Source organism: Dysidea avara, chromosome 4 (assembly GCF_963678975.1).
Source record: "Dysidea avara chromosome 4, odDysAvar1.4, whole genome shotgun sequence".
Lineage (NCBI taxonomy): Eukaryota > Metazoa > Porifera > Demospongiae > Dictyoceratida > Dysideidae > Dysidea > Dysidea avara.
The window spans coordinates 25,629,964-25,651,974 of record NC_089275.1 but is presented as its reverse complement, the minus strand read 5'-3'; the positions used below and the strand labels follow the sequence as shown (position 1 = coordinate 25,651,974).

Sequence of the window (22,011 nt, the reverse complement as noted above, 5' to 3'; positions counted from 1 at the left end):
CCAGAAAAGCCTAAACCTTCAAGCAATATACAGTACTATCGTACTGCATGATAAGTGTGCCACATCCTCAAATAGCATGGTACTCCGAAAAATTTAATTTTGCTCCACAAATGTTTTAAATAAATGTGCAGTATATCACACAACAACTTTGTAAATGATGTAACATGCTACATATATTCATACGTGTCCTTCCTGATAGCTATATAGATTTGAAAGATTTTCTGGTGTTGATAATTGGTCACTTGTAAAATTGATAACCAATTGTGTTATGATGAATTGGATGAAAGACAGATACCAAGCTAGTGTGCAGTGTAGTATGCCTGTTAATAAATGTACAATGTCAAATCAGGATTCACTCAGAAATGTAATACAGCATGAACTTCATTCATTCCCCAAACCATTTCCATCAAGAACATGTGAAAACAGTTTTCAGTATTGTTGTTAATACAGTGGAATCTGCCTTGGTTCTTTTTATAGTAAGGCAATGTCTTATTGTATGTTTCACATGTGCAGTAGATCAGTGTTTTGATGTTAGTATGGCTGTTGACTCCTAAATATTCTGCAAGCGATGAAAGGTGTAGTGTGTAATGAGGAGAGAAACAAAACTCCTGCACTTTATTTCAATAGCTCCCACACCAATAAAAGTAAAATACTTAGCTTTTGCAGGTAAAAAGTCCACGAAATGTAATATTAATTTGGTATGGCCTATAACTGCTCAAGGAAGTTTGCCACAGTATGCAACTACAGTGACCATGGATTCCTCAGTACTTTCACAGACCCTTTTACTCTTGATATTTTACATACTGTAGTCTACCAACTGATTAACAGTGCACTAAAGGTACAGGTAAACATTAAACTAAACAATATGGACAATCCTCAGCCATATTTACAAATCACCACACTGATTTATAAATCAAGAAGTGATAGTTTCTGTATGGCATGGTATCCTTATGAGTCCCTTACAATATTCTAATCCAAGCTTTTTTTCTATTTTTATTCATTCAGAATGCAAACTCCTAAAGCTATTTGAACACATTGTACACGCACCATAGAATTATGTGAACTTTTGTGAATTGAAAAATGTATTTGATACATTAATATAACAACTATAGTCCTATAATGGTGAATGTCCTTGCAGCACTCACTTGCATATCCAGTAATGTACAGGTGTATGACACCAGGAAATCATTAAGCTATAAAATATTAGCATGAAACCACAATGACAATACATACAATAGTCAGTTAATCAATTTAACAAACACCTTCATGATCAGATAGAAAAACTGGTAAACATTTTGAAACAGAAGACCTAGGCAGAATCTTTGCCATCTAATACACATTATAGTTCAGGCTACACCATCTGGAGTAGCATAGCAGTAAGGCTGAAAACCAAATTTATATATAGGACATAATGTTGGTGTGAAATTGAAATATTACTGAGGTCATGATCAGTGACTTGATAAGGATTGTGATCACTTGAAAACTCTACTGACCTATCTTAAGTGGATACTACATAAGGGTGTATGCGGAGTATCAGATTGTGAAGCCACATACATGGCATGCTGAAGACATGTACGAATGATGGCAGTTTGTGGATAACTGATACAAAATCTTGTATACGTATGCCTCAAAAAAGCTATGGACAGGTGAACTATGTAGGTCTTAATCAAAATGGTGCAACTTGACAAGGTATAATGAACGACAAATGAACAAAATTTCCAAATTAAGGACAGAAAATACCACAATGAAGAAAGATTTGGGTCTCAACAGGTCTAGCCCCATATAGTTTTACCTCTGTATTGCAGCAAATATTGGCCATTGGTCCTAAAAGGGTTTGTTGAGGTGCTACTGTGTAATCAAAGTTTTCAATAAATTGTAATTTCTTGGAATTCAGCAAAATTTATTTATAAATTTAAGGTACACATGCTGTTAACAGAGCTCATAACCTCAACCTTGACGTTTAAAGTATCCATACACCTTGTGATCATAAACTATTAAACTAAACCTTATGTGCAACAATGTCATATAATATGTACAGTGCAATTATTCTTATACTCTACATTGACAACTGTCACTAATATAAAACTATCAGCTAAAGGTAATTCATGTGTACATAAGTGTTAGTTTATAATGACTCGGCCACATAACCTAATTCAACAATATTGATGGCACTAGACTTGCAAGTATCTTTAGTTTTTGACTCAGTGCAGCCACCAACTACAACAATGGCATGATTGCTCAAGTTAATGACACCAGCATTAGCTCTCCTATAAGACATTGTAGTAATCTGGTTCCATGACCGTGACTCAACATTGTACAACATGATATCACTGACAGTATTACCCTGAGGATCACTACCACCCACTATCATTGGGGGATATGCATCTGGAACAATGGTGGCATTGATGTAAGGAACATCTGGTAGAGAACTCCAACCACTGTTAAGGGTATCGTAATTCTGTGGTTGATTTAATACAGCGCTGATCGGTATTGCATAAACTTGTTTTGAGGTTGAGGGAGGAAAACTGCCAAGTGTTCTTGTTAGATAAAGTGTATCGTCTGAAACAGTAGCAGACAAGCTGAACATTTTTCTTGGCAAGGGGATCTTCAGTTTAGACCACTGACACTCCATAGTATGCATCACTTCAATATCATTCAACTTATCATCTCTCTGCTTCCCACCGGCTACAATGACATAATCACCCCAACTGACAATAGCTGGAAAACACCTGCACTCCCTCAGGTTGGGATAATGGTTAGTCCAGGTATCAGTTTTTGTGTTGTAAGTGCTGACCTGATTAGTGACCTTATTAGTGGCTAAGTCCAGTCCACCAAACAGCACAAGTTTATCACACACAATGTGTGGAACAGCTGATTTGTGTTTGGCTAATGGTAGAGGAACCCAGTTACCATGAAACAAATTGAATTCAAACACATAAGAATCAACATTTTCTCTGAGCTCTTGGGTATGTTGCCTGGTTGCATCAAGATCTGGTTTATCACTAGAGCAGACACCTCCAGTCACATACAAACAGTTACCAAGCCTAACCACATAGGCAGAATGCATTCGTACTGGTAGATTGTTAAGACGTTCCCATTTCATTTGCTTGTTATTATATGTCAGCAAGTGTGTCAGTGAAAGTAACTCCTAGAAGAAAATAGAAATACCTAAATTAAAACACTGCGCAGTACGTACATAAGATGTGTTACTTAAAACAAAAAAAGTATCATACACATTATAACAAAGCAACTAAATGAACACTTGAAACTTATTAGATTGGCTGCTTAAAGGATTCAAATAAGGCTGCTGCAGCACATGTTGCTATCAGACCTTCAGTGCTGGTCACTGTAAAGCGCTAATAACAATAAATCCTTTGTTTTTATTTTAATAGTGCCCCTTACTGGGTGAGTAGAATTCTAGGGAAATGGGAACTACCAATGGGATAAAGCTCATCATCAATATATAGGTTGGATTATTTTACATCAAAAGGCTTCTTTTCAGTGGTACTGGATCCTTCTGCTGAAACAATCAAACACATACAGCAGTTACCTACAAATCTGCAAAAAATATCCTATAGAGCAGTCATGATTTTTTAATCTGACAAGGAAAAAAACAGCATAAGCCTACGTATATTAATTTTAAGTTTTCACACATGCCACCTGAGTAAAGTTTCATAACTCAATCACTGTACAAGCGGGAAAGATTTCACTACCACTACATTGCTCACAATAAAATTGCCATTATAACAATATCAAGCAATGTAACACTTTGACACCTCAGATCAAAGGAATTCCATATGCCATGTATACCTCTTTACAGGGAACATCTAAATGTACACCGGTGTACATTGAAATGTATCCCAGGAGAGTGGTTGCATTTCTAAAAGAGCAAGCCACTTTCATCAAAGCAAGCAAGTATGGCCTTGATGTGGATGAGGTAGTGGTACCACCCTCTGTTTGTTTTATTCAAGCTTAGACCAAAATTGATTGTGGGAATAAATTAATGCTCATGTGATGATTACCACATATTGAAGTGTTGCCACATGAAGCACTCAAATTAAGGCGTTTCAGTATCCTTGCCATTCTACAAGTTGGGAAATGTTACTTAAAGTTGCGAACTAGTCTTACAGTGCATTCACAAACGTTTCGCATGTTTTTGAATGCAGACACCCCCACATTATGGACGACACGAGTTAACCACTCTATAATGAAGCTTACCCCTTTAGGTCTTTAGTATACATTGTGATTAGTCTTTACATAACACGAAAGCTTTAAAACACTTGTAAATTCCCCGCTACTCGACTTTTCCATGGTATCCGTACAACTCGTCTGTTTATTATAACGATCGTAGCTACAACGTTACTTGCTACCTAACCATAATCGAATCTTTTAGGCATGCATATGAATCCATTGGTTGCACTTGTACTGGCATCAAGGCTATCAGCCTGAACAGAAGTATTACATATTAGCTGTAACATGGGCACTCGTGATTTGCCTGATATGTATGCCCCCAGCCCTAAGGCTTTGGGATACATATCAGGCAAATCACTCATGCCCATGTTACAACTATAAATTGTCACATCTGGCAACAATAAGAGAAACAATATGTTCAGCAATCACCTGCTATCATTTTACATCATCTCAGGCTTTGCCCTATATCTTCAACCTCCATGGCGTTACGATGCAAATATAAAAACCATTCTCCTGTTGCTGAGATATGTGATCACACAATGGTGGAGGGTAATATCGAAAACTACAGTGGAACCTCTCTATTACGGACATTTTGGGACCTGGAATTTTTGGCCACTTTTTGCAGTAATACAGAGGTTTTCCTTTTTCAGAGGTAAAGAATGTATTAACTAGACCTGTTGGGACCAAAATTTTGTCCTTATTATGGAGGTTTTTTTTTCTATTGTGTCCTTAATTCAGGGAGTTGGTTAAGAGAGGTTCCACTGCATAGATTTGGTGAAGAAGATGTCTGTCGTTTATTGCTTATCAAAAGTGTTGTGTAAAACTGCTTACATATTATTGTAGTGCATTAAACAAGCTATCAATTAATGTACCAAAATAACTCATTGTAAAACAGTAGAAGGGTAGCAGTCAGTTTAGACTATGCATCATTGTATATATAATTTTAAAACCTAAAGCCTAAATATAAGCTTATGAAATTCGAAGGGGTTGATAAGAGTTATCCCAGTCTGTGAATTTGATGGACATGCTGGCAACAGTTTAACTAAACAGACTAGCTACTTAGATCCTCAACACTGAAGCTAATGAACATTTTAATGAACATCTAAAAATTAAAAGGGTACCAGTAACTGACAGTGCTTACATATAGGTTTGGTAAGCTGCATCTGTGGCCTCAGGATAAAAAGTCATATGGTGGAGTGTGCAGCAGTATGCTTGTCAGGCTGGAGCTGCTCAACAAGTAGGCTCTATGAACTCTCTCATGCTGTGAACTTTTGAGTGACTGAAATTCCAATTTACATACTGCAGGATCTTTGTTTGGTTTTAGTAGCCCCAACAGTATGCGTGTCATGTGCATTTGTTTACAGTGTGGTAGATGTAAAGAAGATCGTCGTCATTTTTTATATAAAATGGGTATGCACAAGTGATTACAAAGATAAAATTATACCTTGATTGATATGCCAATACTATGGTGAACACTTTAAGCCAAATTCCACCAATTCAAATAGAAGTTATGGCTGCAAATTTAAGCATCTATAGTTTGTTTCCAGCATAGCCACTGTACAAATCAATTTCATTGCTCTCCCTATTGTTTAGCACTGTATTTCCAAACCTATACTCACCACAATAGGCTGAAATTTTGGTAACCCATTCCTTGGACTGGATAAAGCTGAGAAAATCAAAAGAAATTCAGAACTTGTGCAAACTGGGGGGGGGGGGAGGTACTGAGATGGTCACATATATGGTACCGCCCAAATGTAACATCATCTTGTGAGGGTGCGAGTGATTAAAATACTCATTAATTTAAAAGGCATGGCACCCGTTTCGCTTGCGAGTATTCATCCCATTTTGTTTGGGATGAATAGTCGTGAGCAAAATGAGTGTCACATCCTTTAATTAGAGAGTTTTTTAATTGCTCGCACTCTTGCAAGACAACGTTGTATTTGAGTGGTACCGTACAACAATAACCACTCTAATAGAACAGTCGCTAACACTCTTGATATCCTTATTAAATAATCACAATCAAGACATAGAGAATTAAGACGTAGGCTCATTGGACAACATAGATGCGAAAACTGTTTTCAGTCAACCACAGGCCAGCTGTGGATGTACGCCTTTTCCTGTGTGCGTGCTATGTATATGTGTGTGCGTGTGTGTCTGGGTGTGTGTCTGTGTGCATGCGTGTGTGTGTGCACGCACCTGCCTATCTACTATTTAAGTGTTTGTCTGTACATACCCAAGTGAGCAATACCATTATTTGGTAAAAGAAATAAAGAATACAAGAAATAAAGACCAGCATACAAGAAATGAAGACCAAATAAAGCCTGTAGTAATAAAAACTTCCATACAGGAAAGCGTAGCTCTGATGTAGTTTCTTTTCACCCATTTGAAATATGGGTATAGCGACTCTCCACAGGCTTTGTGAAAAACCTTCTCATTGGGCTTAACAAGCATTTAACAACTGAAAAACAATGCATCAACTCTCGTAGGCTGGCATATTCCTTCAACTTGAAAAGGAACATTTCCCTTTCTTTACATGTACAAAAATAAAGAGAAGTCCCTTGATGTTTTGTTGATAGAATTTGCATAAGTAAAAATAACAGACAAACAATACACTGTAAAACAGTCGAGAAGACATTTCTGTGCATAAATTCCTTTTTAAAGTGGTTTGTTCAAGTTATGCTTCCTTAACAGTGCATATAATTAACTAATTACACCATCTAATTGGTGAATTATGAAATATACTTCAATAACCGTTAGAAAATGGTATGTTAGCAATGCTTTGAGGTTTGATTAAAATAGAAGTTTCACAAAGATTCCACCACAAGTCTCTTAGTACTAAGAGATTCGTGGCTAACCATGTTAGTTAATTACTTATCCACACCAAGAATTTATTGTCAACCACTGAAATATTGAAAACAATAGCACAACCAAACCAGCATGTTCTTCACCACACTATTCCAGTGCCAGAGGGTTAACTGGAGTGCCAAGGCAGGTATTGGTGTCTTACTTTCCTAGAAAATGGGCTGCGTTGCCGTGCAACGTGACAAGCCAGCGCCATCAATTATACAGTACTTCTGCTAACTGTCTTTCTCCACTTTCACTTACTTCGTTTACACGAGGCATGGTGACTCCGATCCATTGATTCTCTCTCATGGTATAGACTTACCTTGAATAGTTGTGAGGATACTCAGGCTTCCAGTCAAGCGTCTGGTACACCAATCAGGATAAAACTTATAGTAGCTACTGTCGCTAATTTTTCACAGATTTCTCTTACTCAAACTGATGCAATTCTTGTTGATAGCAGTGTGTATCACCAATAAAAGTGCCATTTCAGTGACTAAGTCTTGAGAGGAAAAAATTTTGAGCGGAGCCTTCCCATGCAGCCTTGTGTGTGACACCGTCATTAGCAGTGGCGCGAGGCATAGCTACAATGTCCTTTTCACTGCTGGCAGACCATTTTCTAAAACAGTAAGACACTCCAAACTAAAACAGTAAGACACACCTTCGAAGTATAAACGTCTGAGGAGGAGGTGTTAGAATGATGCAATAAAAACCTCGGCGGACTTACTATAACTTAAGACTTCGGACCACAGGAGTTTATGTAATTTAGTAACCCGATGGCCCTGTGTCGCCTGAGCAATGCAACTACTACAGGGCATGAGGGTTACTAAATTGCATAGATCCCCGTGGTCTGAAGTCCAACTTATATAGACCCTTTATGTAGTTGTTGTACCTTAACACTCTTGACAGGTGCTTGTAACAGAGAAATGTATCGTTAATTAGTAGAAACAAGCCATCATGCTACCAGCGTTGGTGCACATAATAAAAATTAAAGAGACTAAGTAAACATCAAAAAGGTCTAAGTAACTTAGATCCACCACAAAAGGGTCTAATTACAATGAATATTATTACAAACAAAGCTACTGTAATAGCATAGTATGCATTCTGTGATAACAAAATTATATGCAGAACTGCCTATATATCAAGCAGAGTATTACTGGTTTTTAGAAGCACAACATCAACCTTTTTGCCTCAGATTTGGCAGTTAACACATGAGCCTTATAGTCACATGTAGAGGAATGCCTCATTATAATCTGTATGATTGCTTGACTGCTGGCTGAACTAGCCGCATAGTAAACAATAGTCACATACAGTGGCTAGGATACAAAATATCCACAAGCACGAATCACTAATACTGCCAATACAGAATGCTGTACAAAGTGTCCGGGAAGGCAAGTAGTGTTCCACCGATACAACAAAATACTGCATGCACTCTACCACTACACCTGCTAAGCAGGTTTTTTCCACAATGGCTTGTCGTAAACAAATTTTGAATGCCAGTTATGTACAGGTCAAGGAATGTTCTTGTATAACCTGACCATAGTTACCAAAATGGGGAACAATTATCACTTTGTGTTTGTTTTTAAAATAATATCCTGAAACAGTCTTATAACATAGCAACAAAGATGAAATGGGCTTCTCTTTACATAGCAGGAGTCCTTTTAACACATTGGCATAGTTGATACATATTACGCAAACATGCATGCACAGTGAATCTATGTACTAAATACAATCATTTGAATCAAATATTGTACAGGTAAATCAATGACATAAAAACAGTGGTCAAGAAAAAATATCATCTGGTATTGTACACACTTGCATTTGGCAGCTGTTTTATTGGTATAATCACATAGTGGTTTAATTTGCCATACATTAGTCCCAATAGTAGGAGTGCAATTAATCCCAAATCACACGGCCTTGTTTCTGTAATTGCACTGTAAAGTAGCCAATAAAATAGCAGAATAACAGAAGCCTTTTAAGTGCAACAAGAAAGTGATATAATGAATAGCCAATCAAATAAGCTGACAATAGAAGCCTTTTAAGTGCAACATATGTAGACATTTTGAGTAGCCAATCAGAATTGCTGACACATGAAGCCTTTTAAGTGCAACAACAAATGATGTAATACAAAGAAGGATGATGCAATCACCTGGTAGAAGTTAATGGCCACATAGAACTGGATAGATGTGTACTACAAACCACGAAGGGTGGTCACTATGTGATTAGTAGGCAATCACACGCATTTTCGTGCAATTATGGAATAATTGTACTCAAATGTGTGTGATTACCTATACTAATCATATGTGAGTATCTCAGTATGATATGGTAACAGCAAGCTGTTTTGTATTCATAACAATAGAACTATTATCTCTACATTTGATGAAGCACTTTAATTAGGATGAAATAAACTAGGATCTACTATACATACAAAATTTATTGTTTATCCTCCCATTCCCTTCCTGCCTTTTTGTTGGGTAAACTCCTTAGGTACCATTTTAAACTTTACCATCCTAGCCTTACATGTGGTTAAGCCAAAAACAACTACAACAGCAGACTGAGCATTAGTACATACAACAATAGCAAGAGTCTGTACTATAAAACTCTTGACAATCGTGTAAGTATTCCATTTCAAGAAACACTCCAATACATGTAATTTACAGAATTAAGTGCTGTAAAATGTCCAACCTTACATATGTATTACTGGAGTTCGAAATTTAAAAGTTTAACTTTTTTGAAACCCCACTTAACATCACTCAGCAAAACTGTACGTACGGGTCACACAATACACATACTATAATCTCACTTTCTTTCCATAGAGGCAATTATACATTACATATTGGGGGCTGTCCCTAATTTGAGCAACCAGCTCACAAACCCTGACACAGTCTGGTCTTGAGACACTCTCTTCACTGAGGCAACTGTCAACCACCGGCTGAATTGGATTGCAGTAGTCTATCTTGTCAACTAGATTAGTGCTACTGGCCGGGATATCCTGGGTTAAGACTTGTACAAACAGAGTACCTAATGAAAACACATCTGACTCAAAGGAAGGTACAGCTGTCTCGTTACACAACTCAGGAGCAACAAACGCCTGTAATTTTTCATTAGTGATTGTTTTGTGAATAATACCAGCTTCTTGCAATCGTGGACAGATGTAATCAGCAATCTTGGCATGATGTTGTTGTCCATCAATCAGCACATTACCACCATGAAGATTAGCATGGATGATGTCACGCTGGTGAAGGTAGAACAACCCATCACCCATGTTTCTGATAAGTCTTAACTGTTCAGAGAAAGGTAAAGTGCTCTTGTAGCGCTTGACAAAATCATCAAGGCTTTCTGTGCATATTTCTGTCAATAACACTGGCACATTTTCAGGATTCGGTTGTATTGCTAAGAACATTTCCACATGGGGATGATGAAATTGAACAAACTTGTTACAAGTCACAGTCAATCTTGCCATAACCCCAGACTGGTCCAAATACAAGCTGCTATGTATGGTCTTGCCAGCACACCAGTCCTCCTGGAATTTGATCCTGTGAACCATCCCAAACCTGCCTGTCCCTAGCAATACATTGCTGTCCTCTCTTGATAGTTTCTGCAACTACAAGAGATACAATTGTCAATAAACAAAAGCAATGTAGTATGAATTTTATGTAAGTGCAGGCATGCATGTATGGAGCAATGCAGTGTGAACAATGTGTGTTGTGTGTGTGTGTGCAGTGATCGTGTGCCTGTTCAATGTCTGTTTGTGAGTGTGTATCTAACCATTTAGTTCATATACAAAAATTATACAAATTCATAAAAAGGTATATACATAAGTCAAGCATTTTGTTAATAATGCAGCAATTCAACAACAAAAAGGGACCACAGGCACTTAAATTCACAGCCATACCTTTTGTTTTGCATTGGTCTACAGAGTTGGGATTTAACTTAAAATTTGTTCCATAACTTGGCAAATTCACCAAGGTATAGTTCTAGCCTTGTATTCAATTGTGCACTCTCTCCACTTTTGCACATGAGTGAAGAAATGGTTTACATCTACTGCATTGTAAATACAACCCATGAGACATGCATCCATGAGCAGGCGAATAAGATGGACTTGAGACTTGCTATGGCTCAATTAAAACTTTCATATTTTCTTTGTACAAATTGGTTTCTTTACTCTTCCTCCTATCTAGTGCTATAACTACTGATCAAAATTTGCTGAAACTTTCGTAATCTATTCTTCGGACACTGAAGATAATACTAAAGAAATTTGGAATAGTGTAAACTATGTGGGTTATGCCAAAACAGTCACAAATTATTTATACTTAATCTGTCCTACAGGTCTTTACGTCAATGTTTACAGATTTATGTTCACTGATTCTTTTAATAATACTTGATACACACTGTAGCATCTAACTAGGGTGCAGCCAGTGGAGGAACACAAGACTTATATAATAGTCAAAGACTCTGCCTGATATTTGTACTGTTATTTTGAGTCCAGTGTCCAATTGTATATTTGTGCAACAATCCCAACTCTGTTTGTGCGTACTGCTTGAAAGTTAATAGCAACAATATTAAAGTCCGTAAACCACAATGCAATAGCTAATAGAGACTTGTAGACTTTGAACTCAAACATAGCTTGCTACATAGCATACAGAAGCAAAATATTCAAGCAAAACAACCTGTATAATTTTTGTATACAAACTTTATTTTACAACAGAAAAGGCAAATTTATGTATTAACAGTACAAGGTATAGACAAGTATGTTGTCTTAGCCATACCTTTGTCATAATGGAGGGTGATCGTCTACCTTGTAGTGTCTTCAGATCTTTTTCAACTTGTGCATAAGCATCCTTCCATTTCTGTGTTTCCAGCTGCTGCTCAGCTAGCTGTTGTCTCAACCTAGTACAAGTTGCTTCCAAGTCAATGATCTTTGTAGTGTTCATTTCCTAATCATAGGAACATATGAGTATGGTAATGAAATGTCGAAATAAATTAAACAAGTTGATGTTGTGCTACTTCTAAAAACCAGGCGCCACACAGCAAACAAACCTAACTGGAATTAATTAACAGTGTACTAAACTAATATTTATTTTGGGTTTTGTTTTGTTGCTACATACAGAAATGAATTATGGTAATTTGTATTTCATAAAATAATGATGAAATATTTCATAATTCTGTAATTACATTGCTAAAGAGGCGTGCCTCAAACAAACCACTTTAATCCACTAATAATGCACAGAAGTATCTTTATAGCATTTTCTTATGTAAATTCTCCAGGAAAAGACGCAAAGTTGCTCTTCATTTTCGTTCGCGTATGTACGGGCATGCCCCTTTTCAACTTGAAGGAATTTGTTATACTCGGTAGCCTAAAAGGCCAGCTGTGTTGTTTTTTGGCTGTTTTGACATCCGTAGAGCCCATTGGGAAAGGCCTTCACCGCATCCTTATAAACTCGCTTCACCCAAATTTCAAACCGGCACACACGTATTAACCACATTAAATCAAAGCTTACTTGCCCAGAAGTTTAATACAGGCTCTATATGACCTTTATTTCTCACATAAAGGCTAGCGAATGTTTTACCCATGTGGGTGTGGAAAGACAGATATACAAACACACAGTACAAACACGCACACACTTTTTCGGAAAACAATTTTAGTAAACCAGGTGGTTTTTAAAAAAAAAACTATAAAATATAATCACACATTACAGTAAAGTAGGACATCAATTATCTGAATAGTATAAGTGACTGAACAACCAAAATCAATACAGCTGGCTACTGGGAATAATGACACCTTCATGTTGTTGAAAAGAGCGTAGGTATCTACACAAAGATAAAAAAAACAACCGCTTTGCCTAGAGCATTTGTATAAGAAGACATGATAGAAAACTTGTGGTTTAAAGCAGTTTGTTCAAGTTACCATCAACTTGGTACACTGTATTTCAGTATTTGTAACTTTTGCAATATTCTAATACTTTATGTAAGTATAAAGTACTCTCATAGAGCCCAGGCATTCACAACATCTTCAGAAACTTGCTTTACCCATTTTCAAACTAGTCTTGCACCCAGACTACAAGGGGTCTGGGTACAAGACTACAGGGTGCAATTTCAAAAGTTTTTGGTACAGAAAGACAAACATAGAAACACACACACTTTTCGTTATCTCAAGAATCTAGACATGTGCATGAACACATACAAGTACATGATCACATACATGTACACATGTATAAAACAAATACAGTATAATCCCTAATGCTAATTTGTTGTAACAAAACATGGCATGTCAATTCTTTTCTTAGTCCATCATGACATACAGTGTTGGGCAAGTTACTTTTTAAAAGTAACTAGTTACATATTACATATTACTTGCAACTGAACTATTTAGTTACACTTACATATTACCCATAAAATAAAGGTACTATAATAATATTACATATTATATTACTTTGTGTCCACAGCCTTAAGCTGTCACGTGTGAAACTACCACCTTATCACGTGACATGGTTGCATTGTTGGGCAATGTGCAAATCTTATAGTACGCTCACGTTGAGCTGAATCCTCAAAAACATTTAATAACTCATGGATGCAATTACACACAATCTTGAAATTTTGCTCATTTGTAGTACTGCTTGACCCGCTAAAAATATTTCAAAATCTTGTTGTTCAAATGTTTGACATAATATTTACGGCCAATCAAAGTTTTCACAATACATTTCCTATGGCGAAGCCATATAAGTACAGTGTCCATTAGGGCCCTTTCCCGAACTTGTAATGGAGCCAAACTGTACATGTCTGTTGTTGACACCTTTGCTGTTACCAATAATCATCTGGTTGGCAAAAATGTTAACTCTGTTGAGAAAAAATCCACTTTTAATTTTTAGCTGTTTTTCAGGGTTCAGCTCGATGTGAACATACGTACTATAGTTATAAGTAAGGAACTGGTGAATAAGCTTCATTCAGTAGGCTTCATTACTTCGTTGTGGCTAGGCATTACTCAGTGGATTACTAACGAGATTAGTAACTTCGTTACTTGTAGTAATAATATTACGTAATATTAGATTTGTTACAGTAACTATATTACTTTGGTAACGCGTTACATTTGTAAGTAAAGTAACTTGAGTTATATTACCTGTTTTTATAGCGTATTTTGTTATATTACTTAGATATCACAAAAGTAATAATATTACGTAACACGTTACATAAGTAACGCGTTACTCCCAACATTGATGACATACTAGGAGACAAAGAGACGCTGTAAGAAAAATTAGCAATGTTAATTTCTAATGGGTATCATATCCTGAAAAATAGTAACGAAACAAGGGTTCAATCTGGCTATAGTAAGTACGCGTTGAGCTGGATCCTAATAACTCATGAATGCAATTACACACGATCTCGAAATATGGCTCATTTGTAGTGCTGCTTGACCCACACAAAATCTTTTTGTTCAAACGTCTGACATAATATTTACGGCCAATCAAAATTTTCACCATACATTTCCTATGGTGAAGCCATAAAAGTAAAGTGTCCATTACAGTCCTTTCCCAAACTTGTAATGGAGCCAAACTGTACGTGTCTGTTGTTGGCACTTTTGTTGTCACCACTAATTATCTGGTTGGCTGAAATGTTAACTCTCTTGACACTTTTAATTTTTAGCTGTTTTTCAGATCCATGTACATACTATAAATGTCAAACTAGTATATCTGAAGGTGTAGGTGGGTAGTGTCTAATCACTGGACTGGACTATGTGGGACTGGAATATATACCAGATTGGACTACTGGACTGAGGTTTTACACATTTAAGGGTGCTGGGTTACTGTACAGGAAGTGGGGGGGTGGGGGGGGGTACATTTGGATGGTTTGTGACAACATTTCAGCACTGAATGGTGATAGAATATAAAACTGATTACGATATCCTTTACGATATCCTTTGAGATACCCTTAGACCACACTTAAGGAACAAGCTAGTTTCACATGGTAAGACCTGTATTTCAGCATAGAGGTTTTTGAGGTTATACTGTAGTTAACCTGAAAAATCTTACAGTAAGGCTTTGAAAAGTTTGACCACGCGAGACTAGCTCACTGGTGCTCTAAGGATGTCTCGAAGGAAGTCACCAGTTGGCAGATTGCTGGTTAACTATTGTTACCACATTCCCTGCAGCATGTTTAACAAAGAGGTGTGGTCATAAAAATGCGCCGCATGCACAAATTACCAGCCATTTTTGTAGGGCAAAAGAAATGCGATGTTAACAGGAACTTATCAATCAAGCAATGATAAAAAAAGGTGGTTTGAGGACTAAAACCATTAATAAACTCAGGCATGGTTAAACACATGTAAGTTACCTTTCAGACGTTAACGTCTGAAAGGTAACTTACATGTGTTTAACCATGCCTGAGTTTATTAATGGTTTTAGTCCTCAAATTACCTCCTAAAAACTTACTTTAACTAAAGTAAGTTTTTAGGAGGTAATTTAAATTTTGTGTTCATAAACCAGTTGTACAGAAAAGTCGATCTGTTATTCTTTTTCAACAAATCCTGAGTATATATGATAAAGTATGACTACAAGGTTTGTATTTCAGGTAGTGATTACTTGATGCAGTATTGTAGTGCTCAGAAACACTTTGCCCTAGATTGATTTTCCCTATTTTTTTGCCCTATACAAATCCAGATTACGTTATACAAAAATGAAGTAATATAGTGTCACGCCTTCTTGTTAAACCCATCTATACACCAGGGTAAGTAAGGAGTAAGTACTGTATAGCAGCATAACAAACAGTTGCAAAATTATTAAGACAGTTTTTTGCATATTCATATTCAGCGATTAGTAGTGGGCTGCAGCTTACCTAAGGGCTTTTACTAGCTCAGTAAATCTAATGCACAAAAAACAAAAATATATCAATCCAGTCCACTGAATAATGATGGCCAATATAGGTGACCTCTCTTGTTTCATTTCTATGATCTCTACTCAATTCCTTTTACTTGTTTGTTCGTTAACTTTTTTGCAACATACAGTAATTATGACTGGTGAGCCAGTGATTTACCTTCCTTAATGAACTTAATAAACTAACTAATTTGAATGTGACAACATTAAATAATTTATAATATTGAAGCTGTCAGGACATCTGTAAAGAAACTACATTGTATGGTAGTGAGAGTACCTGTTTTACTATGAGGTAGGTCCACTGTGCTTCTTTTATATAGTCCTACCAATTTACAAAAACTGGATATTACTAGGGAGGTACCGATACCGATACTTTGTATTGATATCACCCATATTTGGTGGTATCGGATCAGTATCAGTTATGGATTAAGCTGATACCACAACCGATACTTTGTATGAAGTCATGATCATTTAATTGTTTTTCAAGATGACGCATACCATGAATTACTCCAGTGATTATGATTGTTAGTACAGTTGAATGAACAGTATGCCACGAAACAAGATTCATTGAAGCCATACATGGTAGTTGATCATCATATAATTCAATGTGTGATAGTTACAAAATCAACAAGCAGTGTTATGAGATATTAGCAATAGTATTTTAGTAAGTTGGCTTATATAAACAGCAGTGGAGATACTGCCTATATGGCAAAGCATCGGTATCAGCAAAGTATCAGCCAATTTCCCACCAAAAACATAATGGTATCTGATCAGCTGGTAAAAAGTGGTATCAGTGTATCCCTAGATATTACATAACACAATCTGGTCACATGTATAGGTCAGTTGTATATCCCATAAGCCTCACAAGCAGGATTTTGGTGTATAATTCCTAAGGAAGTGTGTGCGTGTACGTGCGTGCATTCATTCATGTGTGTGTGTGTGTGTCACTCTGTGTCTGTGTGTGTGTCTGTGTGTGTGTACCTGGACTGACTCTAGTACTTGACAAGTATCCCAGTGCTGGTTTTCAAAAGGAGTTTTACAAAATCACACATCAGGCAAAATCAAACTAACACCACCAGTGGATAGCTACACTATTGTACTACTAATTTTGACCCTCAGTACTACTCAAACTACTCAAGGCTGGTTTTTAACAGACATCTTTTCTGGGTGGTGTGTAGAGCTCGAATGGCGGTTTCTGGCCTTGTGAAGGGTCGACTAGCTTGGCAAGAATCAGTGGTTTACTGGTGGATGGCCTGATACTGTTGGCCAGACGGGTTGATTTGCTACATATCAGCCACTAGGAAGCCAGCACAGCCCTGTAATCTCGTGTCTGGACTCCAATCATGGTCTGACTCTATTTTGAAGTCTATCTCTTGCCCACCCCACCATGAGCACTCGTGATACTACTTCGCTCATCCAACTGCTCAGATTTTCTATCTTATTTGGTGGGAAACTCTACAAGTACTGGAAGTGGTCTGAAAGGTAATACATTGATGCATCTTTTGTGCAAATTTCATATGTGTGCTTGCTATCCTTGGTGAGTTATACTGACTTGAATTCTTTAAAATGTTTATCTCAAAACTTCTAACGAAGGTTTTTCCAAAGTTCAGTCACATAATTATAGACGTTCATCTAAATGTAGGTTGTAGTGTCCTCATAGAGGTTCTTGGCATCAGAAATCACAAGGCAGACAGTAGTAGTAGTAGTAGTAGTAGTAGTAGTAGTAGTAGTAGTAGTAGTAGTAGTAGTAGTAAAGTACATGTAAAGATGGTGAAATTTTAATATCTCTATTCAAGGGATATAATATTTTGATGGCCCCCTTCCTGTCAACATACATACACATACATGTACTACATACATTGTCTTGTGTAGCAGGATCGGTAGTGGCATCATTCAGTTTTTTTGACCTTTCTCTTTGTGCCTCTGCTAGCTGCTGTCGTAGAGTCTTAATCAAATCATGTTTTTGTAGTTCACATGCTACAAACAGATAAGTACAAAATTTATATTCATTTCTAGTCACACCTGACCAGACTACTACTGTTTCATTTAGAAGGAAAATAAGTTCCCATACCTATCCACATACCTGCTCTACAGTGGGAGACAAAAGGGAACATAATTCATTCCTGATTTATATAAAATCACATGTAGCTAGACCAGTCAAACCCTGACTTACACCTGTATCCAATGGCGGATCCAGCAGGACATTTTGGGGCAAATGCCCCCACTTTGTGGAGGAGCCATACTTTTTTGATTGAAATACTAAACCTTGTCAGGCCAAAATCAAATCAATTTATAACTAATGAACAGTGTTGGGCAAGTTACTTTGTAAAAGTAACTAGTTACATATTACATATTACTTGCAACAGAACTATTTAGTTACAGTTACATATTACCCATAAAATAAAGTAACTGTAATAATATTACATATTATATTACTTTGTGTCCACAGCCTTAAGCTGTCACGTGTGAAACTACCACCTTATCACGTGACATGATTGCGTTGTTGGACAATGTACAAATCTTGGTTATAAGTAAGAAGCTAGTAAATAAGCTTCATTCAATAGGCCTCGTTACTCCATTGTGGTTAGGCGTTACTCAGAGGATTACTAACGAGATTAGTAACTTCGTTACTTTTAGTAATAATATTACGTCATATTAGACTCGTTACAGTAATTATATTACTTAGGTAACGCGTTACGTTTGTAAGTAAAGTATCTTGCGTTATATTACCTGTTTCATAGCGTATTTCGTTATATTACTTTGTTACCACAAAAGTAATAATATTACGTAACGCGTTACTCCCAACACTGCTAATGAAAATGTGCATATTACTACCATTTATAGCAAACTGACTCACCTGAAACCAAAGTCAAACCAGCTATCAAGCAAACTGTCACTTAGCACCTTCAGGTGTACTAAGCACCTCTAAAAATAACTATCGTTTCTGGTGTTTAAGACATTCACAGCCTTGTAAACAGTTTTTAAGTATCTGCAAGTCCCAAAATGGAAAAATCAACAGTGAGACACTTACTAAGAGGTGCTAGAAAAATAAAGCAACTAACAAGAGAATCTGCTGTTGTCCAACCCACCCACCTACAACTTAGCCTATTTGTGCCCCTCCCGTTTCCAGCTCCTGGATCCTCCCCTGTTATTACAAACCATGACAGCTTCAGTGATGCTGGCTTGAAGCTGCATGCCTTCCTCCTCTGTTTCTGAGTGCTATTAATCTGCGTCCCACCCCCCACCTCTATGGGACATAGGCAGCCTGTTGATATCTGGATAGTATAAAGAACATGTACAGTGTAATTTTGGTGGTCAGGTCAGCCTTAACCACTTGGATAACTTATCTGACAATCTTTTGTGTGCAACTATATTCACAGAATTTTCTAGGCAAAGTGTTCGGCATTTTATAACACTGAAAGGTATGAAAGGGAATCTGCGTGCTTGAATATTAGTGAAGGGAAGGTAACAACCCAAAATTTCATAGGTCAGCTCTGAAATTATGAAACATACGTAAAATTCGAAAGAAAGTTGACAATCAAAACAAAGATTACTAATCATGGCCTTGAATTTTACAGAGAAAGAAATCTTTTGAAAAATCAAATTCTTAAAACTTTATTATAGCCTACCCCATACAATATTTCTATCAGTTAGGATCAGTATTCAAGGTGAGTGGGTATGGGAACCAGACCATTTTCTCCAGATACACGAAGACAATCAACACCCAATGCATCACATGCATGTGCGATGGGACTAGTTTTCATTATTAAACCCCATTTTGGTATACTAAGCAATAAAAAAGGCAGTGGTTACTGAACCGAAAGTCAGTTCAATAACGTACCGGCTATTAAACCAACAGTAAAACTTGGAGAAAAAAGGCTACTAAAATATAAAAGGGCAGCATCTAGAGTTCAAACTCAGTATGATAGTTCTGTGTACCACCAGCTGCGCTACCACTACTACTGTAGCTCCCCAACTCCCCTACTTTTCTATCGTATAAATGAGTAAGGTACATATAGTAAGAAGAACATAACCCTAAAGGCGAAGAAGAAACCAAAGCTGAACCCAACCTTAATGCTATAATACTACGTACTTGTCGCGTACTGTATCCTAAAGCTGAATACTTGGGGCAACTACTAGACGTGTGCCCTAAAATTGAATACTCAGAGCATACCAATACAACTAGTGTACTTGATACAGATGGATGAATGTCAGTTGTAATTTGTTTTATCCAGAGGAAAAAAAACTTTTGGTTCAGTAACCACTTCTTAAAAATATTTTCATGTGTGTAAACCCAGCTAACTGTCTATGGATAAATTACCTGTTACAAGTTCAGCTCCCAATTCCCCACAGGCGTGGTGATTCTTTAGTAGATGACAGAATTTCTCTATCAAATCTGGTGGCTTTCTGGAGATCATTAAAACTGTTTCTCGCCTTTGCCGCATCTCATTTTTGGTACCCACCAGTTCATAGTATTCATATTGAGTTACTATTCCCGCAGCTAAGAATTCTCCAGCGAGATCGCCAAAAGGCAAACAGCGTTCTAATTTACTGATACACTTTAGCAGAACGTCTTCAAGATAGTTCAACTCAGAACTCATTGTAACATTAACGCTGTGCCTGAGACGCCTCGACGCTTAATTAATTCGTGCGAGCTCAAGGTCACGCGAGTCAGACTAGATTTCGTAATTGGGAAAGTCCCTTTGTTTGTCCCTTACAGTACTAAGTTCAAAGGATGTACACACCCCACATATTCCCACAAAATTTGTAGTTCTGAAGCCAGCGCTATTAAAGCAAGACGCAAATCGTGGAACTTTGATTTGTAGCTAATTGGCCGTACGAAGGAGCCCCAGTACATTGTAAAGGAGTGCCGAGGCTGGTCACTGTAAAGCTTCAATAACAATAACAATCTTCGGATTAATCTCGCAGTGACTGATAGAAAAGTCTTCCGATTTGTAGTACTCGAGGTATTCTTCCGTCTACTCGATGGAAACAGTTATTAACTCAACAGGTAACTTATTCAGTGATACTTATAGCTATACTAACTTACTATACAAAATCAAATAAGTAATTACCGAGGGCAATTACTGTAATGTCTGTCAGGCAGTGTTTAACAGAAGGGGAATCAACAATAGATTGGTGTCACAGTCATTATCTATGTAGCTACTGACAGATGTACACTAAACGACACCGGCTGAAAGCAGTTGTAGCATAGATGGTGACAGATATGTGCTATAAAATTGACATCACTGTTTTGCTGAATTTCAGTAGCAAACCTGTGCGTCTATTTCATTTGTAATGTTATTGTGGTGAAGATTAAGACGTCAGTGTGAAATTAGAATGTTGATTCATGGAAGTGGTTACTGAACCGAAAGGTTATTTTCGCATCTAGTAGTTGCCCCGAGCATTCAACTTTAGGGGACATGAAAAGTAACATTGGCATTAGAGTTAGGGTCGGGTTCAGCTTGGGTTTCTTCTTCACCTTTTGGTTACTTTCTTCTTACTATATACGTACTCAGACTACTACGTTAGTAACATTTATAAGATAGAAAAGTAGGGATAGTGGGTAGCTAGCAGCGGTAGCACAGTGGTTAGCACACTTTCCTGAAGCTTCAGTAGTCCAGGGTTTTCAAACCCTGGATGAGTTTTGTGGTTTTTTTCTGTTAGTGATCCTTTTTGTCCAAGTTTTACTGTCGGTTCAATAGTATCCACTGCCTTAATCCAATCTCCAGTATTTGCCATTCAAATCTCAATACAACCAAAAAGTGATAACAACCTTGTGCCTAAATTTCTCCTGATCTCCAGCTGAACTCATTTGCATCTCTCTTCCATGACATTTCAAAATCTGGCTCGTATCACATGTTGATCAAGTGTAATACATGGCTGTGAAATACCCAGTGCAACTTGTATGTATTGGGAAATTTGCTTATACACTGGGTTGGTTTAGGCCATTTTAACATGCCAAAATTTCCAAGAATTGGTTTATTGTGCTTGAAAGAGTTGTTCTATACGTATCACATCTGGAAAACTACCTAACAGACATGAGGTAGCTAGGCAGTAAACAATGCATTTTTAAAGTTCTTTAATTGGGCATACCCATAGCTATCAGCTG

General features: G+C 37.1%; 2 protein-coding genes across 2 annotated transcripts in view; one reads left to right on the top strand and one right to left on the bottom strand.

Annotated features, from left to right (window-relative positions):
• Nucleotides 1-1,952: 1,952 nt before the first annotated feature.
• LOC136254541 (uncharacterized) lies at nucleotides 1,953-20,929 on the bottom strand. The gene is made up of 5 exons (XM_066047279.1): nucleotides 20,221-20,929; nucleotides 17,758-17,876; nucleotides 11,802-11,969; nucleotides 9,836-10,636; nucleotides 1,953-3,148 (listed from the first exon to the last, which is right to left on the bottom strand). The coding sequence occupies exons 1-5, from the start codon at nucleotides 20,498-20,500 to the stop codon at nucleotides 2,126-2,128; spliced, it is 2,391 nt and encodes a 796-aa protein (XP_065903351.1). The 5' UTR covers nucleotides 20,501-20,929; the 3' UTR covers nucleotides 1,953-2,125.
• The window catches only part of LOC136254540 (uncharacterized), a 38,103-nt gene continuing 36,746 nt past the window's right edge, over nucleotides 20,655-22,011 (top strand). Inside the window, exon 1 of the mRNA XM_066047278.1 lies at nucleotides 20,655-20,910. Coding sequence (XP_065903350.1) covers nucleotides 20,886-20,910 — 25 coding nt within the window. The 5' untranslated portion in view covers nucleotides 20,655-20,885. The remainder of the gene's footprint in view (nucleotides 20,911-22,011) is intronic.